Raw genomic sequence first — 27091 nt, forward strand, 5'->3', positions numbered from 1 at the left:
GTGGGGTGGAAACAAAACTGTTTCCCGCTGGGAAGAGGGGAGGGAGCCCAAGTCTGTTCCTGTTCGCTGGCTGAGGACACGACACACCGCCCCAGACTGTGCACAGGTGGTGGCCGAGAGCGCTCAGCCCTCGTTTCCGGGCACGGACAACTACTCCTGGGGCCGCCTGTGGCAGGCCCTGGATGTGCCCAGGGGAGCGTGGTCACTTGGGGTTCCCACTGGTGACACATACTATGTCACCTGTAGACAAAGATGTCACAGCTGGAGCCTCCCCTGCCGTTCCTCAGGCTGACTGCCTCTCTCCACGTGCCCCTGCCCTACACCTGAGCATGAACTTGCCTCTGTCTGGAGGAGGGAGGGAGGAGGGAGGAGGGAGGAGAGAGGAGGGAGGAGGGAGGAGAGAGGAGGAGGGAGGAGGAGGGAGGAGGAGGGAGGAGGAGGGAGGAGGGGGGAGGGAGGAGGGAGGAGGGGGGAGGGAGGAGGGAGGAGGGAGGAGGGAGGAGGAGGGAGGAGGGAGGTTGATAGGGGACAGAGAAATGGATGGAGACCTTAGCAGAAAGGTGGTTTTGCCGATCCCCAAATGAAAAGGACAGGGTATCACAGCACAGAGGCTTTGTCCTGGGACCTTGGGGGTGCAGAGCGGAGTACCGTGCTCTCTGTAGGAGAGGCCATGGGCCCCCAGTCTGTTAACATGGTGGTTGCAGTCCTGTTCCTTGTCAGCATGGTGCGTCTTCCCCTGGGGAGAGGCCAGGAGACCTCATTTCTGGAAGTTCTTTTAAATGGTGCTTTCCCGAGCCCTGGCTCATCACAGCCCCTTTGTTTTCCACCTGGGCATGTGTGCCAGCCTCCTCGGCTCACCTCCAGCTGATCCTCAACCTTGACTGTGCCCGTGAGTCCCTAGAGCAGGGGTGTCAAGCTCATTTTCACTGGGGGCCGTATCAGCCTCGCGGTTGCCTTCAAGGGGCCGAAATAATTTTAGGACTGTATAAATATAACTACTCCTAACTGTTAAAGAGGTGAAATTACATTCAGTCCTTTGAGGGCAACCATGAGGCTGATGTGGCCCCCAGTGAAAATGAGTTTGACACCCTGCTCTAAAGGCATTCGTATAAACGCAGATTTCTGAACCCTCCACCAGAGGCTGGAGGTGAAGCCAGGATATATATATATTTTAAGACAGAATCCCAGGTGTTTCTGAGACAGGTTAGCTGTGACTGACCACACTTCGAAACATGTGGCTCCAGGGGACAATAAACCTGTCTCAGGAACTCAGAGAGCACGGGATGGGGAGCAGGGAACACAGCATGGGAGGTGCTGATTTTGCGGAGCTGCAGTCGGGTGGCCAGCTTCAGCTCCCCCTGACTCACGCCCAACCTGTCTGCCACCTGGACACTCCTCTGTCCCAGCCTGCCCTCCTAGTCCTCGTCTGAGTGGACACTCACTCTCGTTCCAGTTTTCATGTTTCTGCCCACTTATGTCTGTTTTACAGTCTCCTAGTTCACATTTGATAATGACTCCATGCCTGCTCATACACCTCGTTCCGCAGGAGGCCCTGCCTGGAACCAGCTCCCTGAAGATTTACTTGGCCAGCATTTGTTTCGGTAATCGAGGGATTTGCTCCTATGATGCCAGCACACAGCATGCGGCAAGGATCAGGACGAAAGGGCAGGAATGGGGGACCAAAGTGGCAGCTGAGAGCAGCCCCCACTGAAGCAGGGCGTCCCACACGGCACAGGCCCCCCTGAACGAGGCACAGCGTCAGGAGCTGGGGATCACATGCATTTGGCCAACTCACCGAGGCAGTAGGGCTTCTCCCGCTTCCGGTACCTGTCGCGGTCATACCGGTATCCCGGGTAACATGTGCACAGCACTCGGCCGAAGTTATCTGTGCACTGCTGCTCACAGGGCGCCTCGGAACACACGTCATAATCTGAGAAGGGAAGGTGTGAGCTCGCATCAACCACAGCCCTTCCCGAGGTGGAGGTGCGTCACCTGGCTGAGGTCTAGAGCAGACTTTCTGGGCGGCACTTGCTCCAGGGGACCTGGGAAGTGTGGTGGCTGCTGTGTCTGCAGGGGAGTACCTCTTCAGGCCCCGGGGCACCTCTGGGAAAAGTGGTGCCCACCTCCGCAGTGCTGAGAAGCAAACTGCACTTGTGGTTCCCACCCAGGGTCACCTCCTCCTCATCCTTTGGTCTTCATCTCTCAGCCCAAGAGCAAAGGTATCTGGATGGCCAGGCTCTTCTTTGCAGCATGGCCTAGGCCTATACTTTTCTTTCTTTCTTTTTTTAAACCAACTTCTGTAGAAAAAGGAGGTTCCTTTGGCCAGCCCTGGTGATGGGCGTTGTCGTCATAACACGGGGAGCAGGGCTGGTAGTCAGGCCGGCTCCAAGGAGTGTGAGGGAGGCTTTGAAACTGAGGCGTGTGTGAGTTGTGAGTATGTGTGTGTGTGTTATAGAGGGGTATGCCATTAGGCTGGTTGTGCCTGCTGAGAAGGAGCTGGATAAGGTCGAATGGCTAGAGACTGCATTCTGGCCCTACGCCCGTGCACACTGGGGTGGGTGGTCTATTACCTGTGAAGACCTAGAGCACCTCCCCCCGCCCATCCTTACGAACTGATACTTAACAAGCCTCTGAAGGGACCTGGCTCTAAGTCAGGCACTCAGGGCTCTGAGTATTGACTTGCCGACTAGACCCAGCATCTCATTAATCACTGCACTGTCTTCCCCGGTGCTGACAGAAGAGCTCTCCTTGGACGCTCTGCCGCATGTGAAGGTGCAGCGGGGGGGCTGGCAGCCCTGCTGTGGGGGGGCAGTGTGACAAGGCTCATGCCTTTCTCACGATGACCCAGATAAATACTTTGCCCTGTGATGGCAAGTCCAGGCCTGCTTTGCCAGTGTGTGTCCCTGGCCAAACGTGTTTTTGGTACTAAGCCTCACCTCTAGGCCTCAACGTTCTGTGCTTGACACACCCCATGCCCACAGGCTCCCACGTGGTTACCAAATGCCTACTGTACACCAGGCCCGTTGTGTCCAGGCCCGTGGATCCTCCAGGTGGATCCACATTGAGGCGAAGGGTTGGGAGCCAACCCCCCTAACTCTGCCACAACCTCTGTGATCTTGAGTCCTTTAAGCCCCAGGTATCCTTACCTGTAAAATAAGGTAACGATAATATTGACTTCATGGAGCTTTCAGGAGATTGCATAAGATGGCACATTAAGCGCAATGCCTGGCACACAGTGAGAGCTTTACCTGCTCTTCCACTTCTTCAATTCCTAGCTCTTACACTTGTTCAGGTATCTTTCAGGGACTGTATCCCCTGGAGCAACAGTACTATTCTCTTCCCACAGTTTTTGCGTGACTGGTAATTACTGAACTAGAACCAATCAGATCACCCTACTACCTGGCTGACTAAGGTAACATGTCAGGGATGGGGGGCAAAATATAGCTGGTTGGCCAGATAGTAGTTTTGGCTTTGCAGGCCTTTGTTGCAACTCCTCAACTCTGTTGTTATAGGGCAAACACAGCCATCGACAACGGTCAAATTAATGGGTATGGCTGTGTCCTAATAAATCTTTATTTACAAAAACAGGCAGTGGGCCAAATGTGGCTCACAAGCATAGGTTGCTGACTCTTAGAGCAACAAATATGAGGCAGTAACACTTTTAACTATAGCTTCTATTATTTACTTAGCACATTATTATTATTTTTAAAAGAAATTCTGTTCTCTTTTTACTATCTATAATGGTTAATTTTATGTATCAAGTTGGCTAGGCCGTAATACCCAGGTACCTGGTTAAACATTATTCTAAATGTTTTGGTGGACATACATTTTTAGATAAGATTAACATTTAAATCCGTAGACTCAGGATAAAGCAGATTGCCCTCCACAATGATGGTGGGCCTCACCCAATCAGTTAAAGGCCTTACTAGAGAGAGAATGCACCTGCCCTGCTACAGCGGGAATTGGGTCAGAGGTCGGTATTCAGATCCAAACTCGAACTCTCCCCTGGGTCTCCATGTTGCTGCCCCACTCTGCAGATTTTAGAGTCGCCAGATAAGACAACCTTGTCAACCCATTCCTTAAAAATTAATCTCTTTTCCAAGAATCTTTACTAAAACACTATCTTTTCTGAGATTCGACATTAATACTTTGCATTTGGGGGCAATAGAGACCTTTAACACTAAAGATATCTTTGTCAAAGACCAACAATGCTGACTCATTCCCACAGATGAAAACAAATCAACTTTTGAAAGTGTTTCAGCAGAGCAAAGAGTTAGTTACGACGGCAGTGCAGCTTTCGGCTCCTGAGACCCTTTGCCTGGAAGAACGCAGCTCTAGGTTACATCAGTGCTGTAACCATAGGTGCTGTGGTCCCCCTTCCGGGTCAGGGGATTAGTTCTAGGCCTAGATGTTTGAAGCCACAGTACCGATCGCTTAGGAACCCTAAGTAGGTGGTATCCATGTCAGGCGTTTTTCATTAGTTGGACAAGGTCTTTAGCTGGGGTCTTAATTTGATTAGCCTAAACTTAATTCTCGTTCAGTAGCTGCCGCACGGAAATGTAAAAGACACAGCTGGTGACTGAGACAAGCTGGCTCATGATGGAATGCAGTTGTTTTGACTGTTGTGGTTTTCCTCACCAAGCCCTACCCAGTGGAACCGGCTGGCAGTGGGAAATTCCGTCTTCCGGAGGCCCAAGTCCATACACACCAAACAAATGCTGACCTTTCCTAACCAACCTTCCTAAGAGGTTACAGCTATGCATCCATGATCTCGGCCATCCTTCCACTGAAGGGAGCAATCAACAGGAGGGACTCATTTACTTCTCACTGATAAAAAAAAGTTGCTCTCCATGGGCTACCACCACACGAGTTAGCCTGGCTGGGCTCAAGTCCTCTGTAGAGACCCGGCTTCATGGGCAACAGTAAAGAATACTATTTCACGTCCCCCACCCATCTGTCCTCAGCCCTGGGCAAACTAATCTCATGCTCTTCAAATGGTCCCTAGTGTTTCCTGTGTCAGTGCGGGGAACCTCGGGGAACCTGGGGCTGGGACAGCCCTCCTTGACAACCTAGCACAAGTCTGTGCTCCTTCTACAGACCACCTCTGACCACTCTGGTCCGTTGTGCCATGGGCCCCTCTACATGCTTGCTGCTCTGGAGTCCTCTATTGCACATATTTCATTTATTAATGATAGCAACAGCAACAGTAACAGCAGCCACCACTTACCAAGACTTAATAAGAGGCAGCTTCTCTTCCGAGTACTTTATATGTGGTAATATTCTTAAAACAATCATGTGAGTTAAGTACTAATACTTTCCTGCAAAAACTGAGGTTTAGAAAGGAATGTGCCCAAGGTCATAGCCAGTAGGATGTGGGTGCAGTGAATGTTTGCATCTTGCTGAAATCCATGTTGAAATCCTAACTCCGATGTGATGGTACTGGTGGAGGTGGAGGCGTGGCTTTGAAAGGTGATTCAGTTGTGAGGGTGGCTGCCTCATGAATGGGATTAATGGCCTTACAACAGAGAGCTCCTTTGTCCACGTGAGGACCCAGCAAGAACCAGGAAGCTCTTGCTAGATCCTGAATCTTTCAGCACGTGGATCTTGGACTTCCCAGCCTTTGGACTGAGAAATAAGTGTTTGTTATTTAAGCCACCTGGTCTATGGAATTTTTGTTACAGCAGTCAGAGTGGACGGAGGAAGGCAATGGGGAACCGTGGTGGACATCTGGGTCTCTCTGATTCTGCACTACCCTGTCCTGTCTACTTGGCATGCAGGTGGGTGCCTCGAGGGCTGAGTCTCTATCACTTCAGGGCTGGGCTGAACACAGGGCTTGTTGATGGTCACGTGAAGGGGCTTCAATTTTAACACATGACAAGCAGGGAGATGGGTAGGGGAGGGCGGTTGTATTCTGCCTGCGTGTGATAAGCTGATTAGAGAATTACTCAACGTATGCATACATGTTGTGGAATGATTTAGATAGAGCATGCTCCACATAACCAAACTGAAATTAGAAGAATTTAATGCCCCAAACTAGAAATTACATGCACATATGCACAGGTAATCAGACACAAATAACATACATACATACATACATTCCAGGCACACCTGAACTTTACAGACATCTGATGAACAGTCACAAATAAGGTGAGAAGACATAATCTTTTATGTTACATACCTTCTGGGATGCATTGTCCAAGAACAAATTTATACCCTTTGCAGCACTTTTTCCTAAGAAACAAACAAAAAAGCATTTTAAATGGGATATGTTAGATAAAAAGTACATTTCATTTATTGGTTTTGAAGAACTTGTGCCTAGGAAAATCTGAGGCACTAAGTCAGGGTGAGTTATTTTAAAGGAAATCTGAGATTAAAATAAAAAATATCACAATATCATATGACTACATGTTCTAATGGCAGAATGTCCTTCTCACCACATAATACATGAAATTAATCCTTTGAAGCCTGTGAAAGGAACTAACTCAGAGATTTTAAGATACTTATATTAGATAATTACAGGTCTGTGGGATATAAGTATGAAAAGAACCTTTGAGGGTGACCTATGCACCAAGGATTTACACGACTAGCTAATTATAGTAATAATTAGCTAAGTATAATAATCACTGGATAATTATAACATAAGGGTGGTTAATTCCAATATAACACTGGGACAGGCCCCCAGGCATTCTGACCCCCACTGGAGAGCTTTTTTTATGCCTGTACCATGCATGGCACCCAAAGGGGCCTGAATCATCTACAGCTAAAACACAGCCATCAGGCGACTCCCAATGGAAATAGGCAAGTCTCCCATCTCTGCCTGAATTAGGGAAATGGTGCCATCAGTTCCAAATGTCGGTCTCCCCTGGAGAGATTCCAGCTCAACAGTGGGGTTGTGGGCTCCTAACAGACCAGCCCCACTACCGACCAGCCACTATTAGCTCTGGACAAAGCAGAGTCAAACCGCCTTCTGAGAGTTCTGGAGGGTAAGTCAAAGCAGGCAGAGGTAGGAGGGGAGCTGACATTTTTAACAAGGGATCAACACAGTGTAATTGTTGCAGTTGTTGTTGTTATTAAAATAATCAAGGGTGAGAAGTAAAGCAAGTGTCCATCTTTGTCAGTGATCAGAACCTTCAGCCAGGTTAGACAAGCCATCTGTTGAAGGATAATTTGACATACTTAGATGCCTGTTTCCCACCACTCAATTTTTTACTCAAAAAACTTAACAGCATTATTTTCTACTTACACAATATTAGTATGATCCAACTATATTATAGGTCAAATCAGTTCTTATGGACTGGCCTGTAAGGTGGATTACCATGTGCCAGGTGACAGAAACACTTCAGCAATCTCTTCCTAAAACTTTGAGAATTTATGAAAATTTTATTCAATCCATCACTTACATGTTTTACATCAAGTTTGTGAACAATATATACAACCTGTAAACATCCCATCTGGCAGGAGGAGGTTCTGAGGCCCCATTGGGTGCAGCAGGCCCACCTCCTGCAGAAGCCCCACCCCTTCCACCCCGCAAGCATCTCCTATGCAGCCCGGCTGCGATAGATGAGCTTTTCAATAACACAAGGGCTTCCACAATAACAACTGGTGGCATTTGGGATGCTCTGGAAACAGACTTGAGTGAGATAGCTCAGGATCCCCCCCTGCCCTGCAAAAACACATTTGTCTACCTGTACCTGTCTGCTAAATAAGGACTATTCTGAGTCTGTCTTCCGCATATTTTATGTCAGACAGGTGTGTGTGTGTATTTAATGCCTATATTTTAATGTACATTTATATATATTTACTCACATATAAATAAAATGGACCGACATGCATGATGTGCGACAGTGCTCACAGTTTCCCTATGAGGCATAATTTCCTAGCATCTCCAGCTGAATTATAACTTCACATGGCCAAAGAAGCCCATGGGGTATACATTTATGATAATTATTATTTCTAACAGAGTAGAGGATCTACCTCTCTATCCCACGAAACTTAAACTCTGCCTAGTTTTCTGTGGTTTAAGAAGGCCCAACTTCCTAACAACCAAAAAAGAAAACTGGCTGAATAGAGCATCCATTACAATTTTACGGTTATTACTCACTGTATTATGTGAGGCTGTCGGACGGAATCTATGTAAGGAAAAACAGTGCACTTGATAGTCAGGAACTCAAGCGATTCACGAGAAAGTTGGATGGAGGGGAGAAGCATGTGTTTTTGATACTCACGTCTTAAGGATAACACCACATTTAAACATATGGTTCTACTTGGCTCTTTCTACTTAAATGGTGCATCCAAGGTGTAACCTCAGAGATGTTCATTGGTGTTTTAAAGTTCATGCAAGAGGATGCAATCCTCACAAGCTCCCTTCCTATATCTAGGCTATCAAACTTGGGCATTCTGACCCTTTCTGAGCATTTCAAGGGTTTAGGATTGTCCACAGAGTGGAGTCAAAAGTAGCCTGTACTTTGCCTTTTTATGAAAATAAATGAGACATGTCATCAAAAGGCACAGCTCTGTCAGGAGCAGATCTGGGCTCCAGGATAGACACATGTCATTTAAATACCTGCTCAGCTAGCGATTCACTTCCCCTTGGCTGCTTTCTCTTAGTTGCATGACTAACACCATGTCCCTGCTCCAGAGAAGAAGGTTTGAGACTCCTCCACACCCTCCTGTCTCCCCCAGGAGTCTTCCTGGGGCTACAGCATTATTTTGCATGTTAAACACCCATCCATCATTGATCTCCAGTTAAAACCAACAACGAGATATTCCAAAGTATGAAAAACAAACCCAGGCTGCATATGTCGTACCGGTTCAAAGATTACTTAGGACATAATTTACGGATGATGCAGTCAAAACAGCCCAAGTGGATTCTCCTCCCCGTTACACGAGCCCTTGTTAGTCCTAACTACAAATGAGGCTGTGTGTGTTTTATCTTTAAGCAAAACAAACGGAGGCTGTGAAAGTTCGTGTGGATTCCGGGGAGGCCGCCCTTCTTAATACGCTTCATGTGTCTCAGCGCCGGTTTCCAAAGGCAAGGGCTTTTCTCATTTCTTGGCAAGAGGAAGTGGTGAGTAGATGGTTGTGACACCAAAAGGGCGACATCTGGTAATCAGGAAAGCCTGTGGAGGTCTCCCCGGGGCGCCTCTGAGAAGTAACACACACAGAAAACCATAAATAAAAAAAACAGTGCGGCCCCAAAGAGGACCCATCAACCAATGTGTGCGAGAGCCTTTGGAAGGGAACACTAAACCAAGACAATGAAGATAACAGATACCGTCATCTGACTGTCTGCTGTCCATTATCAGACTCTAAGAAAGAACTGAAAAAAAAAAAAAAAAACCCCGCCTGCAGAATCAGAGGACTAAAACGGACTCAAAAGGTCAAGTGAGTTAGTAGGCAAGAAATGTTTCAACACTTTGCTCCAAGGCAATGGTAAATGTTCCTAAGATTTACTTGGGATTTCCTTTCCATAACTGCTTAGCATGCACCAGATATATCAGATTTTTCTTTGACAAAATGAGAGAACAAACTGCACTTTTTAGAGTTCTTGGCGCCAAGCGACATGCAGGAGGCTTTAGAGCAAGCAAAGCTGGTGGGCAACTCTGTCTCTGTTATTCGCAGAGCTCAGGACGTGGCCTTGGGTTCATTTTTTAAAAATTATGTATTTATTTTTAGAGCGAGGGGAAGGGAGGGAGAAAGAGAGGAAGAGAACATCGATGTGTGAGAGAAACATCAACTGGCTGCCTCCCGCATGTGCCCCAACTGGGGACGGAACCTGCAACTCAGGCATGTGCCCTGACTGGGAATTGAACCGGCGACCTTTCGCGTTGCGAGATAATGCCCAACCGACTGAACCACACTGGTCAGTGTGCTTGGGTTTGTTTCTGAAACTTGCTGAGCTTCAGATTCTTCACGGATAAAACATGAATAATATTTGCTTTACAGAATTATCATACTGATTACAGAAAATAAAGGTCCCTAGCACAGGGCCCGGTCGAGGGTCAGGGCAGCGTTCCAGCTGCACCTTTATGAACATAGTAAGAAAACAACAAAAGTCACTCTTTCAAGATTCCTCATCTTAAGATTCCTCATCTTAAGGCTCCTCCTTTTCTTCCACTTCTAGTCAATGGCAGATGCCATCTCTTCTTCTGGGGGAAGTGAGGGAAACCTCTGATTTCAAGATGATGGAAAAGTAATTATTTTTGTCTTTTTCTTCTATAGGTTAACCTCACCTAATGAGACCATAAAATAAAAATGGAAGCCCCCTATTCCACAGAATCAGGAGACTTCTCTAATTTGGAACGTGGCTGGGGCGGGGGCGGCAGAAGGATGGGAAGGGTCTTGTAGGTGGAGTCATGTCATACCTCAGTGTCTCCAGAGGACAACATCCCCAAAAAGCAAGGCACAGAAATTGGAGCCTGCAGATACTAAGGAAGGTGGAGGCCAGGCCAGAGCAGGATGAGCTGGAAGCCTGGTGTGAACCTGGTGTGAACCTGGACTTACAGCCCTCCCCAACCCCAAGCAGTCAGCCTGACACCCTTTGACCACTCCTGCAAGATATGGAAGGGTTTTTGTTTTTGTTTTTTTAAACTGTACCCAAGAAGCCCAGGACTGGGACACTAAGCTGGAGGACTGAGTGGAACCCAGACACACAGAGTCCACAGGATCATAGAGAATCCCTTGATGTATTATTCCATTCTAAAACAATAAAACCTTCCTGGTGGTGTCTTTGAAAGGCAAATTGATGGTGGCTTCCTCACATTGCCAATGAGTCAGGCCGGTAGGGAACTTTCCCCAGGAAGAACACAGAACATGAATCTGTTGGGGCTATGAATAAGGGCCCGGGGCTCTAAAAGTGGCCCTGAGTTTCTTTGTAAACTCCTTAGTGTGCGGAAGCTTTCCTCTCTTCCCCTTCCCCTCCTTGCTTTCCAAAACTTTTATTGAGCTTTGCAGAACTTTGTGTGAGTTACCAGAATTCCTCTTATGCTAGAGGCCCTGAGAACAGAACCTGATGAAATGACTCACCTCCCACCTAGGCCTGCTTGGTTCCACGTCCCACAGGTTTTATGGGTGTTCCATAAAGAATGTTCCAGGGGTGCACATTCTTTAAACCAGAATGTGCACCCCTCACCCCCAGCAAATGGAATATTTTCATGTTTCCTACAGCAATCAGTAAACTAAGAACCAAAAGAAACCCCAACAAACCTACCCATGTACTCATCTATGTTTAAACTTGTTACTGCCAAATCCATGATGTGATTAAGAGGATCACAAGGAGTATATTAGGTATAACACGCTTTTAATGTGCAGCTACTGACGGTGAAGACCAAGTGATGGAAGGAGCAAGAAAATGGTGGTTCCTAAAAGAGTTAAGCAGAGTTACCACGTGACCCAGCAGTTCCAATCCCGGGTGTGTGGCCAGGAGAACTGAAATCAGACTTAAACCGATGCTCGTTCATAGCATCTTTCACAAAAGGTAAAAGGTGGAGAGAACCCAAATGCCCGTTATGAGGTGACTGGATAAACACAATGTGCTCTCTACGTACAGTAGGCTATTCTGCAGCTTTAAAAAGGAAGAAATCCTGACACGGGCTATGATACGGATGAATGTTAAAAACATTATGCTGAATGACATAATACAAGAGGAGCAATATTAGATTATCCCACTTATTCGAGATACCTAGAATAGTCAGATTTATAGAGATAGAAAGCATGGCAGCTGCAGAGGCCAGGGGTGGGGTGGGAAGTTATTGTGTAGAGGGTACAGAGTGTTAATTTGAGAAGATGAAAAAGTTCTGGAGACAAATGGTGCTGATAATTGCATGCCATTGTACAAGAACTCACCATAATGTCACTGAACTACATACCTAAAAGTGGTTAAAACAGTGAATTTACGTTGTGTGTATTTCACTACGCAAACACAAAAAGGTCAAACGAGGAAGGAACATCGTGGAAGTCACTCTGTAACCATTAATGACCTGGCTGTGGTATCGTTTGGGTTTTAGCTGGATGAGCTACAGGAAAAAAGTTTGTGTGTTTATTCTAAAATGGAGCTAAGGGAACCAGAAGGTATTTACCCCCACAAGGCTGTGATGATAATAATTTATTTGGTCAACAAACACCCTTATTGCATCTACGCCCAAAGGCAGAAAAGCTAGTGGTTAGGGCCTCCTGGCTGGATCCAGGCTCTGCTGCTTTCCAGCTGTGGGACCTTAGACAAGTGACTTGAGTCCCTCTGCCCCGATTCCCTCGTGTGTGAAAAGGGAGAGTATCTGTACCCACCTCGGCAGCTTGGTGTGAGGGTTCAGTGAGTCAGGGTGCACGGACCTCAGTGCGGGTGTACACGAATGCCAACAGAAAATATAAGAAACGTGCTGCTTTCCCTGCTGTGTCCCCACTCTGGCCCCCACTGTCAAGGACCCTGAAGTGTCACAGAAGAGGGAACGGTGCAGGGGAGGGAGCATGACCAGTCGGCAGCCTCGCCACAGTTGGACTTCCCCACGGCTTGGCTTCAATTGAGAAGCAGCCAGCGCTGACTGCAGAGCGACTCTTGGGCATCATCTTGGCCACATTTGTTCCCACACTGACACCTGCTCAAAGGTGACTGCGTTGGATTGTCTTGCAGGAAAGGTGAAACCCTAAAGCATTCCACTTCCCTCTCTCTGATCAGCACCGTAGCCTTTCTCAGTGATGAAACCACATGCTTGGATCTCTGTTTACTCAAAGCTGGCCCAGGAGCGCATGGGCTATTCAGACCAGAGCCCAGGCTGCGGGCTGAGAACACGTGCAGGCGCCTTGGCATGGTGTTTCTGCCAGTGCCTCCCTATCTCCCTGCCACAGTGTTCCTCAGACTCAGCAGGTCGAGGACTCCGCAGAGGGCCGCCCGAGTCCAGAAGGAGACCAGAGCCTGGGGTTAATTAACTTCCTCGTCTCAACGATGCCAGAGGTAGACGCTCCAGTCCTCCTCTCTCACACTCTTCCCTCCTCCTTTGTGCCCCCAAGTGAGTTTTCTGCCTTGTCAGCCCCAGTTATTGTGCTTCCTGGCTGCCTTTCCCCAACTTCAGATGAAAAGTTGACCATTGCTGAAACCTAAGAAAAAAATTGTAACAAGTTGGAAAAGGCAGCTGGGTATTATCGTTGTAAAATTTTGAAATTGTATCTATGGGGTATTTTTATGTTAAAAAACAAAGATTGGCTTGGGTAGTCATTAGGTTGACTTCTGTGGAGGAGGTGGGTTTTCTGGAATGAGTATGTGTTGATGTCATAGTGGGAGAACATAGAGGAAATAAACTAAAGGGATCTTCAGGGATTTTCGGGTGTTTTGGTACATTTCTAATGACAGCCTTGGCAATGATGTTGGTAACTCTGGTTTTGAACATTGGTTGGGAGTGATGCTCATGAGCCCGTGGTTGCGTGTAGCTGCCCACAGGGTTCCTTCCCCAGCCCAGAAACTGAGGACTTACATCCTGGACCAACTTGACCAACTAGGTTTTAACCAAACTGCTTTGACCAAGTCACCTGGAGGCCACATAGGGTACTTATCAAGAACCGAGTTCTGGGATTTAGGGTACCATCGGGCAGGAGGTTCCTTCTTACATTTCCTACCTTCCATAACTGGTTTGATAGAGTTTTAAAACCCTGGGAGGGTTTTAATGTAACAAGTTTCCCCATTGGTGAGGCACATTTAAACCAATGAGTCTCTCCTCCTCTGTATTCCCACAGTTGCTACTTTTCAGAAGCACTATTACCATGAGTTCAGAAGCTGTGAACAGCGTCTTCCTCTTTGGTCACTGTGCATGGACAGCATGAAGACACTGTGGGACCCAAAACCCTCATCACTGACTGACTTTTATTCTAACCTTCACTTTGAAAGCATTCTGGGAACACCTAAATGGTTATTGATAACAGGCTGCAGTGATGTTCATCCTGAAAATGGTATCTTCAAGCACTGACTGTTATTCATGATAAACCAAGCAATATGGGGCATCCACGGTGGTTACCCAGGCATTTCGGGAAGTTTCCTGACTGTTCCTCTGCCTTCACCTCCCACTTGGGGCACTGTCTATAGCTCAGCCATTGTCACCTCACTCCTCTCTCTTCTTCCAAGGAGGGCTCCAGTCACAGGATTGCGGCCCCCACTTCTCTGCTCAAGCCTCCTAAACTGAAAATGGCTGACTATCTTCATTGTCTTCATTTTGCTCACCTATATTTTCTAAGTTTTCTATAATGATCAGATACTACTTTTATAACAAGAAAAGGCTCTACGTGAAAACTAACAGAAAAATTTAATTTCCCACTGCCCAGGTGGAATAGAATATCATCCTAGATGGACTCAGAGCCTAAAGACAAGTAATCCACCATTCTGTTTTATAACTATTATCCTCTAATTTTTTTCTAGCAGAGGCCCCACGTTACCCACAACAGCTGCCCTTTCAGAAGGTCAGTGCTGTAGCAGAGATAACTAGCTGTTTTCCTAAATCTACTTTCTGTTCTGTGCAGTAGCAAACCCCCAAATTACATCCGAGTATGTAACAACCCAGATATATATATATATATAATAAAGGAAACATTTCCCAGCCACTTGGACCACTAGGCATGGCCTTGTGGGTAAGCCTGGCCAGTGGGATCTGACCATGACATGTGCAACTTTCAGGTGCCAGCCCTAGGTGGCCAGGGCACATGCCCTCCACATCACACCTGCCCATGGATGGGAACGTGAATAAGATCAACACCTTTGTGATGAGCAGATGGATATACAAAGAGATGAGTTGACAACGCTGTCCTTAGCTTACTACTCGAGCTAAGGACTCCTGACAGTTTTGTGTAAGAGAAACAAATGTCCATCTTGTTTAAACTTATTATTTTTGGTTTCAGCTCCAGGAGCCTAATACACCCCTAAAGCTACAATAACTGAAATGCAAGGCTAGTAAGCCAAAAGGGGCCCAAGGAAGACATGGCCTTTCATTTTGCTCCAGGAACAAATGTGCATGGAGCCCTTGTGCCTTATGAAATACTGACCCTGAAACAGTAATGCCTGTTTGTACCTTATCCAAAGCTAAAGAGCTCTCTGCTTTGACAGGGAGTTCTCTCTGCACGGTGGGCAGACTTTCCTGGGTGCTCAGCTCCGTCTCCTACACTTCCCCGTGCAAATGAGGCATTTCCAGAGAGAACTCGGCCTGGGAACACGTAAACACATGTGCTAATTCAGAGTTTTGCCCGCGGGTTAGTCACGGAATTAAACACTCATTGGGAATTAAACGACACAGTCTTAAAGTAGAGAGTTTGACTTCTAATGACTTGGAAAGACAGAGGGGGCCTGATCTGAGATTTTCCGAGTTTTGCCCAGGAGTCAGCTCTGACACTGTCTGAAACTATTATTAGACAATAACCAAGTAACAATTTCAGTTCAGATTAGTTAAGAACTAATGACTTGGAAAGACAGAGGAGACCCAATTTGAGATTTTCTCTTAGGTTAATTAGTCCTGATGTGAGACAGCCCATTCTTCACACGTATACAACCCTTAGGGACAATGAAGCCCAGCCCTAGGTGCCAGCCTGTGGCATAGACCTGGCATTGATTCAGGTCTATGCCACCGGAGGGAGAAATTTATACAACACGGAAAGTGGGATTTCTACCTGCAAATTATTTACAGATAACAGCGGGACTCTTCTGTTGGTTTTAGACAATCACCAAGTAACAATTTCAATTCAGATTAGTTAAGAACTGGAAGCCATTAAGTCCAACTTAATTCAACACACACTTCATTGAGAGTTTATTTATATGCCAAGCCAAGCACGTTCTCTAGATTGTTTAATCTAATTCTCCTAACCACCCTTTTTTACATAGGGGAAAACTGGAGCACAGAACACTTCAGTCACTTGTTCAAATTAGTGGCTGAGCTGGACGAATGAGTCCCAGGCCGCAGGGCTGCGGAGGCCATGTCTTCCCTGCACTGGGTGTTAGAGGAAAAGTGAAGATGATTAAGATCTGCATTTAGTCCCTGAAGACAATGTGGGAGAAATAGACATGCACAGCTACGGATAACACAGGAGGGAACTAAAAACATTCTAACACAAGTATAATGTGTTCTTTCAGAACACAGAGGGGAGAATAAACTCAATTTCAGGGCCTGCTGGCTTGGTCCTGCCCGAGAAATTCGTCCGGCCCCATAATAAGGGGTACCCTCCTCACTACCTATGAGTCTTGCCTCTCCAGCTTGGCTCTGCATACAATTTCTTGCTATCTTAGCTTCCCTCAGGGGAAAATTTTCCTGTCCTGAGTTCAGAGATAACATTTAGGATGTGCCTAAGCCTGAACCTTATTTCAGATTTTATTTATTTATTTTTAGAGAGAGGAAAGGCGAGGAAAAAGAGAGGGAGGGAAACACTGATGTGAGAAACATCAATTGGTTGCCTCTTATGTGTGCCCCCCACTGGGGATCTGGCCTGCAACCCAGGCTTTGTGCCCTGACCGGGAATCGAACTGGTGACCTTTAGCTTTGCAGATGGATGCCCATCCAACTGAGCTGAACCAGTCAGGGCAAGCCCAAACCTTACTTAACCTACAGGTCAGCGAGCCACACATAGGCCAAGAGGAGAGGTAGAAAAGACTAGACAGAGAAATATTTCAGGCAAGACATTAAGCAGGTCTAAAACAGGGCAGTGGGAACAGAAAAAATGAGGCCAGATTTTAGAGATGATGGACGAAGAATACATTAGGATTTTCTCACACACTGGATGTAGTGAGTAAGAAGAAACAGAGAAATCCAGGGCCAGATATTTCCTTTAGTGTGGCTGCCTGGAGGATGAGGTCACCGTTAATGAAGGGAGGTTAAACTGGAAAAGAGCTAAATACAAAAGACTTTTATGGCACAAATTTGGGGAAGACTAGAAGGTATTAATTGCATTTGGTTTGGATACATCATTTAGGATGTTTGAGGCCTTAAGCAGCTCAAGGGCGAGCCAGGGGTCACCCAGGGGGAGGTGTGTTGGAGACGGTCTGACAAGCAACAGGTGAAGCGGAGCATAACGACGCCCAGACTTGGGGAGGAAGGTGAGGGAGGAGGTACTCCCAGGACCAAGGTGTTTTCTGACGGCTCCTCCATCCGAAGCCCAGGCATCCTAAGCACGGCTCCCTTGACGCTTGAGATTCGAGGGGCATTTCTGCTCTTCTTTCCCAGTTATCCTGGTGACATATAAAAGCTATCATTTTTGGAAACAAAAGGCTTTTGATTTGGGGGGTTATTCACAGGCAGGGTTTCCATGATGGTTGTGTGATTTATCAAAAACACACATCTCTGTCTCATGAATGGAAGTCATTCATGGGCGGTTCAAACAGAAATGTTTTTATTGACCTGTAGATGCAGGCCCTGTCATACTGAGAATCAGATTCTGTCAATAGCAGTTGAACGTCCAGGTGTTCTTGGCATTGGTGAATTATCCACTGGTAACCTTGAGGAAGCATTGTAGTTTGAGTTTCAAACTAACTGTTGGCAGAGCAAAGCAGGCTGAGAAGTGAGAACGTTTATTTTTCTAGCTATTAGGGAAATGCAAATCTAAACCACAAGGAGATGCCACCTCACACCTGTTAGAATGGCTGTTAGCAATGAGATAAGAAACGAGGGTTGGACAGGCTGTGGAGAAAAAGAAACCCTTACACATTGCTGGTGGGAATGTGCACTGGTGCAGCCACCATGGAGAATGGTATGGAGGCTCCTCAGAAAATTAAGAATAGAGTTACCACCCTGGCTGGTGTGGTTCAGTGGACTGAGTGTCAGCCTGTGAACCAAAAGGTTGCAGGTTCAATTCCCAGTCAGGGTACATGCCTGGGTTGCAAGGTGTGAGAGAAGTGATGGTTCTCTCACATGTCAATGTTTCTCTTCCTCTCTTTCTCCCTCCCTTCCCCTCTCTCTAAAAATAAATAAATAAAAATTTAAAAAAAGAGTGGAGTTACCATATGAACTGGCAATCTCTCTTCTAGGTATCTACCAAAAAAATTTGAAAACATTTAGTCACAAAGATTTATGCACCCTTATGTTCATTGCAGCATCATTCACGGCAGCCAAGACATGAAGACAACCTAATGTGTCCTCCGATGAAGGACTGGGTAGAGAAATGTGGTGCCCTACTCAGCCACAAGGAAGGATGAAATCCTGCCATTCGTGACAACACAGAGGGATCTTGAGAGTATCATGCTAAATGAAATAAGCCAGACAGAAAAGTACAAGAACCATAAGATTTCACTCAAACGTGGGATATAAAACAGAAAGCAATGAGTGAACAAAATCATAGAGGGCTGGGAAGGGATAAACAGGGGGAAGGTGGCCAATGCACGGCGATGGAAAAAGACTAGACCGTGGGTAGTGAGCACACAGTGCAATATACAGATGATGTATCACAGAACTGTACACTTGAAACTTATATAATGTTATTAGTCAGTGTCACCCCAATACATCTAATAAAAAGAAAAGAAAGTGTGTTTTATAAATGTGAGCTTGCGTGGCAGGTCTAGTGTCTCTGGCAATGTGCACACATAAGTCACCGCAATGTCTCGCTGCTCTCTGTCATCTGCTTGGCTTTCCCTAGAGTCCGGATCCTCACTTCCAGCCAGAAGAAAGCCGTCCGTGGGTTTTGTTAGACAGAGGCAGTTGGACTGACAGATAGATGCGCTGTCCCGTGCATTTGGCCACTCCTTGCTGTCAGATGGTTAACCGACGCCCCTCCTCCAGAGCCTGGCAATGCTATCTCATCTGGTCTCCTGATGTAACCTAAGGCCACGTGGCTCTCAGAAGTGGGAGGCGGCAGTTTTTCTTCCCTATCCCAAGTATGGCATTTATGATAAAGAGCAAATAGGGCCATGTGATTGAGTGTGATACAGAACCTCGAAAACCTGCCATAGTAGCTTTAGTGTGGTTGACGCATACATCCCAAAGTACTGCTTGAAAGTCTAGTGACGGAGAATTTCTCTCATCAATTCCAAGGGACCGTCAAACAGAGGTCCCCCAAAAGAACTGGGCACTCCAAGAAGGCACCAGTATTTTGAGCACCGACTGCACAAAGGATGGCATTGGGCTCAGAGGAGCGATTCTGGTGGAATTCCAGGCACTGTAATGAGGGATAGAATACAGATCCTGTGGTGGGGGGCGATGCTTCTAAGGTGAGACGCAGTGGGGGTTGCTTTGGGAAGTCTCATAAAGGAGCCCAACAGCCGGGTTTTCATGCAGAGCTTCTCCAGGGGCTGAACTGTGTTATGTGTGGTGGCAAGACGGAGAGAAGGTTGGTGGGAACACAGGTGCAGACGAGACGGGCCCTCCCCAAGGAACCACGGGTGCTCCAGCAGACTCCCTCTTGGGCCAGTATCTTGCCAGGGACTGGTGCTCTGGAGGCTTCACACAGTGTGAAGAAGGTGACTGAAGGGCATAGGCTATGAAACTAGGGGTGACTTTTAGATGTCCCAGTTCTAAAAGGTAGGCCTTAGCCCCAGCAGGGCCTTCTCTGAGCCAGGAGCCAGCTCCCAGAGTGGAACAAGACTACCCTCAGCTCCAGGTCACTCACCCGCAGCAGCCTGGGCCTGGCCCTCCTCCATGGTTGTGTTGATGGGCCCAATGTGACCGGCCGCACCTCAAGCACCGGGCTTCCCCACAGGTCCTGGGAGACCCCCTGCGGTGCCACTTTCTCACCGGCGACTCATGCCAGGAGATGACAGCACAACACCTTTCTGTATGTCCATTGTCACAGAGAGGGCAGCTTTGACGGCAGTGGGGACCTTCAGAGGGTCTAGCAGGCCCTGGCTATGTGACTTCCCTTTGGCTTGTTGGCTTTTCTCTGCTGACAGAGACCGTAACTCTAGTCAGCTGTGGTCTCCTGAGCATCCTTCCAGGAGGAGCCTCCCTGAAGGAGCTGCTTCACCCAGTGAATTGCCAGCAATCCCGTTCCATGTCCACACTCCACCTTCCTCACGAGGGGGCTCTGCCTGGACCCGCCGTCCGATTAAAGCTGGGGAGCAGGTCTTACGTCGAAGGCAGTAGTGGTAGAAACGGAACAGTGGGAGTGTTCATGGCTCACCCCCTGGGCACAGCCTGGTGTCATCATGCTCTCTGGGAGAAGCCACAAGCCAAAGGGAGATCACACAGCCAGGACCTGCCCACCCTTTCTCTGAGGACTGTGTCCCTTCTGCAGCCAGGGCTTCTCCCACGGGGTCTCGCAGGTGTCACAAAGTCAGACACTGTTGTCTTTTATGGTTTCAGCAACTTATCACAAGGAACAGCAAGAACCATCTGTGATTATCCCCATTTCACAGGTGAGGAACTGAGAGCCAGATGGCTGAAAAGTCTTGCCCAAGGCTACACTGTGAAGAAAGCAGAGAGAGCCAGGGTCTCAGTCTCCAAAGTGGGAGGCACAGTGTCTGCCTCCGAACAGTCACTGATTAAGATCTGAATGCAAAAAAATAAATGCAGGCGTGGAAATCCTCACAGCTTCATCAGCAGAGCCTGCTTGAGCCCAGGAGTGCCAGGGCTGCTCAGCTGGAGCCTCAGTCTGATGGGACGGCGCCCTGGGGACAGCACCCGTCCTTCCATCCCCTGCCTCTAGGTGGCGAGCTCTGGACACACGGTTGCTGAATCAGGACACAGGTGAGTAAAGCCAGTTTAATCCTTCCCAAGACACAGGTGAGGATTATGTGCAGTTAACATTCGGATGAAGTGCCAGTTGAAAGTGAGAGACTGTCAGAATTGCTAGAAAACCTGCTGAGGTGTGGAGGAAACCCCTCAAATCTTGACTTGTTGAGTTAAAGGATTGAGTTTATCTTCTCTGCTTGATCCCAGACACGTCTAACTTCCCATTCAGAGGTTCAGCACAACTTCCTCCTGGTCCCAGTGGCCTTCTTGGAATTCCCACCCCNCTGCTTGAGCCCAGGAGTGCCAGGGCTGCTCAGCTGGAGCCTCAATCTGATGGGACGGGGCCCTGGGGACAGCACCCGTCCTTCCATCCCCTGCCTCTAGGTGGCGAGCTCTGGACACACGGTTGCTGAATCAGGACACAGGTGAGTAAAGCCAGTTTAATCCTTCCCAAGACACAGGTGAGGATTATGTGCAGTTAGCATTCGGATGAAGTGCCAGTTGAAAGTGAGAGACTGTCAGAATTGCTAGAAAACCTGCTGAGGTGTGGAGGAAACCCTTCAAATCTTGACTTGAGTTAAAGGATTGAGTCTATCTTCTCTGCTTGATCCCAGACACGTCTAACTTCCCATTCAGAGGTTCAGCACGACTTCCTCCTGGTCCCAGTGGCCTTCTTGGAATTCCCACCCCCAGGAAGCCTTCCCACTTGCTCGGAACATGTGCATTCTCACTACCTGTGTCTGTCCCAGAATATCTAGGAAAAAACCACCCCCCCCCCCCCCGCAAACAGCGGCTCTTAATCCTGGCCACATGCTAGAAATCTACTAGAGAACTGTTTAAAAATAAAAAGTAGAAAAATATTTATGCCCAGGCCCAACCTTGAGATACTGACAATTAAATCAGAATCCCTGGGGCTGGAAGCAGAGACTCAGTACTTTAAGAAACAGGCCAGGACTGAGAACCAGGGCTACCATGCTTTGAAATTTCTCCATGTGTTCTTTCCCACCCAGCTGGGTGGCCTACAGGGTGGGGCCCTGGCCTGGCGTGGTGGCTGCCCTTGGCACCGAGCCCAGGTCTTGTCCACAGGCAGCACTGGTCAAATGTCTACTGAGTGACAGCATCTTCCTCACCTGAAAATCAAAACAATTGCCCAGAGGGAGATGGGGCATGTTTTGCTTTGTTTTTTTTTTTTTTTTTGGTTAGGCAAAAGTTGCATGTATGTCATCCTCTGATTTGGGCAACCCAAGAACACGAATTCCAAGGAAAATAAATTTCCCCATGTTCACATCCCGAGGGAGGAGCAGGCTGTGTTGTCGGTTATCTGCTGCTTTCAATTAAGGAGCCAGCAGCCCCCTGTGTGGGTCCCTGAGCCTTGTAAATGGCATAATCTCAATTATTTATCCAAACAAAGGTGAGCCAGAGGGCAGCACGGAACACTCGCCTGGTGAACTTGAGCCCAGGCCTGAGCCCTTGGAGTTCTCAAACTCACATGACTTGGCTTTGTGGACCCAATATCCTCTGTAGGAAAAAATGAAAAACGAGGCACACTAGATGGGAGGCTGCGAATTCTGCTTCAGAAAGAAAGTCGTGGCAGAGCGGAGCTGTGCGGACGCGTGCCGGGTGGCTGGCGGTGATTCTGCTGCTGGCCTGCCGAGGTCGGACAGCTGTAACTCACTGGCAGGGGAGCAGTCTGCTGAACCCCTTCCAGCTGTGCATGGTCCGCCCCATCAAAGGACACAGAGCATTGTACATCACCAATGAATAATAAACCCCCCCAAAAGGAACAGGACCAACCAACCAAGACTGGCGATCTGCAAATAGAAGCGGAGGAAACTGCATCTCTCACATGACAAGCCAGGCTCCTGGCTCACTGGCAGCCAGAGAAGTGTCGCCAACGGTTGTTCGTGGCATGGGTTTGGGCCTGTTCCCTTTAAGGACCAGCCTGTGATGTGCATCTTACAGTCTGCTGCGCTGTGCATACAGTTGGTGGCCACGGGGTAGGCAGTGAGAACTACTCCTGTGGAAATCAGGGGTTCCCCCTTCACTTGCCATGAAGTGTCAGCTGTGAAAGAGTGATTTGGGGACAATAACCCAGCTGCAAGTAGGACACCTGGGTGTAAGACAACCAGGAGCAGTAGCAGTAACAGCTGGTGTTTAATGAGTGTACACTATGTGCCTTGTCACCTGCATTTATAGTACCATGGAGAGACACCCTCCTGACTTTATGGATCAGCAAACTGAGGTCCAGAGAGGTTAACAAACTTGCCCAGGCCACACGACTGCTAAGTGACAGGACTGGCATTTGCACCCACATCTTCTGACTCTAATGTCTGGCCCCCTAATCACGCTATTCTACACTCAACAGTGTTTCTGGAATCTACCCATCTTCTCCATTCGTGTTACCACCTAGCTTAGTTCAGACCTTCAACTCTCTTATCTTTACCATTTTTACACCCTCTGCATTGATCTTCCTGCTTCTGATCTTCCCCCCACCCCATCAAGTGCAAATAGTTTTAAATGTATCTATTTGATTACTCTATGTAATATGTCTCCTGGCTCCCACTGCCTGTAAGTCAAGTCCAATCCTTAGCAAAGCACAAGCAACCCCACTCCACCTTCTCAGTCTTTTCTGTCATTCCCCACTGTGATCTAGTGACGTCAAACACCCACCTCAGGAGATCCCGTCTGTAAAATATGGTTTCCTCCTTCAGTCCCATTTACTTACACATTTGTCTTTCTGCCCAAAATGTGAGCTCCTAGGATGAGGAACAAGAGGTTTGTCTTGTTCATCTTTGTAATTTCCTTGGGGTGTGGCAGAAGGTACACGCTCATACATGTAACACAGCTGACACACTCACTGACCAAATGTACACAGTCTCAGAGCAGGAAAAAAATTGGCAAAGATCGCTGAATTGTTGACAACTGACTATATGTGCATGGGGTCACAGTATGAACAATCTCAATTCATATGCTATGATTTTACTTATTTCTGGAATAACCACGAGAAAGTAGATTTTAAAATTTAGCTGAAAACATGTTTCTTTGATCTTTTATTTGAGATTTATTCCACTCAAAAGTACAATCCTCAAAAGTAAAGGTTAGTGTAGTAGCTGATCCTAGGATGTCTACCTTTTTCTTCCTTCGCCCAAGTGTGATTTTCTTGATGGACTGAGGAGTCCGGCTGACCTACTGATCTTACTCGTTTAAATGAAGGGCTGGATTAAGTTGACCAGAACATCCAAGTGGGGTGCCTCAGGTGAACGCCTTTTGCCTTGGGGCGAGGCAGACACCACGGAAAATACTCTCAAATGATAACCTGTTGGAGTCTTTCATGTCTTCCTGCCTTCCCCACATGGCCTGGAATGTAGCTAACCTCTGCCCACACTTCCAAATTAACTCAATTTCTTCTTCCCCTTTCACTCCATCCCTGGTTCTTGGAGTCCAGCAGGAAGTGACTTCCTCTCCCTTTGAACTTCACAGCACTCGCTCTCTGTGCCACACAGACCTGGTCAAGGTCACAGGGGAAGGGACACTTCCATGAGAAGACGGTCACTGCTGCAACATGAATGCATCACAGGGTGCTGGGTGGTGGAGTCACCCCTCTGGGCCTTCGTCTAGTTGTTGCAAAATAGTGGGGTTACATGGCCTTTCTGCTTTCTTCCAGCTCTCAAATTCTATGAAAAAGCCAAATAGCATAATACTATTTGAAAACTCCCTCGTGGGGTGGACGATGAAGTGCAAAAGCTTAGAACCTCTGGGCCACATTCAGACTACCAAGTTGAAAGGATGTGGGTGTTATGTTCCTCTTCGTTTTCCAAAGGACCAAAGGATGGCATTCTCCAACTAAGCATGCAGCCGAGAGAGAGAGAGACGGCTGGCAGGGTACGAGTCACTCTCACTGGGCCTGACGCCATGGGCTGTGTGAACGACGCTGGGAGAGGTGCACCATCAAAATGTTGGCTTATCACAATTATATACAAACTCAGAATTACACGTGGAGAAAAAAACGACTTAAACATTCCTTTTAGTCATGACTGACCCATGTGCACGTAAGGCATAAGGCTTTAGATTAGCCAAATGTACATTCCCCCAGAATGTGAAAAATTAATGCTTGAATACGATTCCTCTGAGGATAAGCTTTCGACTACAGGCAGTTTGGCGAGAGAAAGGAAGACTTGGAGAACCAGCAATTTTCTTACTAAATTACACAATTTCATATCTTCTCATGTAATTTACAAAGACATGTTAGAATAAGATTGAAATAACAGAGCCTTTGAAGGGAAAAGGGAAATAGAGCAGGAATTTAAGCTAAAGAGAACTTCTATGGTGGAGAACCATGTTTAGGGCTAATTTTTCTGGCAGCTTGTCCCAAAAAGGGAGTTATGATGAGTTAATTCTAACATAGGTTTGTACAAGAGGTAAGGGATTTGCCAAAAGGATGTTCATCACTCAGATCTTCAGTGGGAAACAGAAGACATAGTAAAATCAGGATAATTTGAGGAGGGCTCACTTTACAAAGGGACTCAAATACGAATATGTGGGCAGGGTGCAGAGGAACCTTGAAGGCAAGTGCAGGGACTCAGGGCTGACTGCAGAAGAGCTGTTACCTCCTGTAATAGGTGGAATAGTGCCCTCATACCCCGGTCCCCCATTCAGGCCCACCCCAGGGACCTCAGAACATGGCCTCTCAAAACAGAGTTTTACAGGTGCACAGTAAAGGTCAAGATGAGATTATAACAGATTAGGACGGGTCCTCCTTCTAATGACAGTACCCTTCCAAGAGACAGAAGAGGACACACAGAGACACAGGGAAGAGAACCATCTAAAGACAGAAGCGAAGACTGCAGTGATGTGTTGACAAAGCAAGGAACACCAAGACTTGGCGACCAGCAGAAGCTAAGAGGGAAGCGTGGGGCAGTGTCCTCCAGAAGGAATGGCCCGGATGACACCTTGGTTTCAGACTTCTGACCTCCCAAACTGCAAGAGAGAGAATGTCAGTTGGTGTAAGCCACCCAGGGTGTGCTGATTTGTTCTGGCAGCCCCAGGAAACCAATACGTCACCCCATTTCTCCCAGGGATGAAAGGAGGAACAGCAGCAGCCCAGCGGGAGAAGACGTGTTGAGTGGACCGCTTTAGGCAGAGCAGCGATCTCCGGTCAAGGGCAGGCTACTCGAAAGGTTATCTATGTGAACACGAATGAATGTTGCAGGAGCTGCAACGGGTAGCAATCTCGCCAGATCAAGAATTTTAACGATGTTCTCTATAAATTATTTGCTATCACTGAATACCTAAAGAAAAATTCTGGCAATTTTATTTCTAATCTCACTGTTGTACATGCACAGATACATAAGCAATGCTAAGACAAGGGTAACATTTTTGAGTATAATTAATGCAAAGGGACAAAAAATGGAAAACAAAGAACTTGACTCTCAACCAGAGTGCTCACGGGCACGCGCTGAAACGGTGAGACGGTGGACACGCTGGGGAGCTGGCACGCTTCCCGAGTCTGCAGCAGCACACGGCACAAAGGGGAGCTCGGTGCCCGGTGGAAGCGCGCCAGAGTCATACCGGAGGGGATTAGGGAACGGTTCTCTCATGTGAGCTGTCTAACGACCTTCCTGAAATCCAGATGGTTCCTTTGAACTGCAAGTATTTGCAGATCAGACTGATTTATTGAATGTCATTATTAATGAGCTGGGTGAGAAAAGGAATAGTTGTTTAAGTGACCCAACATACTTTCAGAGCGATGGCATGGCGATGTTCTGGGGGGGCCGGCTGGGGGAGGGAGCGGCTGTGCACACTGTTATGCAAGGACGCTGGGCTTCTGGGAAGGTGGTTGGGGTGGGAAGCCAGCAGGAAAATCTGCAAGCCTGAACACCCCTCCAAGGCCATGCTGAGAGGTCACGTGGTGAAATGTGAGCCCCTCCGTCACCATGGCCTCGAAGAGCTTCCCACCCTGAGAGTCCAGCCTGGGAAACACCCTCCTCTCTGGCCACAAAAGACAGAACTCCCCTGGGATCCTTGCCTCCCATTTTGCAGAGTGGCAACACCTCTTCTCCCGCGGGCCCATCCATTCTTGCTGTTGGGTGAATGATAGAGGATGCGGGGACCACCGGCCATATTTTATTGTGTGAGTTTTGAGGGAGAGCATATGGCGATTATATCTGTGAGGCTTTAATTGTATTTTAACATTGTCTCCGCCTCTGCTCCCACCTTCCCTGTCTTCAGTCCCAAACCCTTATTGACGTCTGGCCTTCCTTCCTTCATGCCTTAATACCTATATGACATCGTTTTTCTAGTAAATAGGATGCTCTTTAAACATGTCAGTCACCCTTCAGCTTAAACTAAATTCAAACTCCCTGCTGTGGCCTGCAGAGTCCCAGGTGACTAAGGCCCCAGGCTCCTCTCCACAGGGAGGTCTGCCTGGGCTGCAGCCGCCTGGGCCTGTCTGCCCCCCTCCCCCTCACTTCCCCATG

At 47.6% G+C, this 27091-nt stretch overlaps 1 protein-coding gene across 2 annotated transcripts in view; it reads right to left on the reverse strand.

Annotated features, from left to right (window-relative positions):
• Positions 1-27091, reverse strand: part of CCBE1 (collagen and calcium binding EGF domains 1) — a 171346-nt gene that overhangs the window by 16462 nt on the left and 127793 nt on the right. For both annotated transcript variants that reach the window (XM_037035258.1, XM_037035267.1), the window contains exons 3-4: positions 6179-6231; positions 1796-1930 (exon numbers count right to left, since the gene is read on the reverse strand). In XM_037035258.1, coding sequence (XP_036891153.1) covers positions 1796-1930; positions 6179-6231 — 188 coding nt within the window. The remainder of the gene's footprint in view (positions 1-1795; positions 1931-6178; positions 6232-27091) is intronic.

The sequence above is a fragment of the Sturnira hondurensis genome, unplaced genomic scaffold, assembly GCF_014824575.4.
Source record: "Sturnira hondurensis isolate 20B ecotype Veracruz unplaced genomic scaffold, ASM1482457v3 Scaffold0001872, whole genome shotgun sequence".
NCBI classification, from domain to species: Eukaryota; Metazoa; Chordata; class Mammalia; order Chiroptera; family Phyllostomidae; genus Sturnira; species Sturnira hondurensis.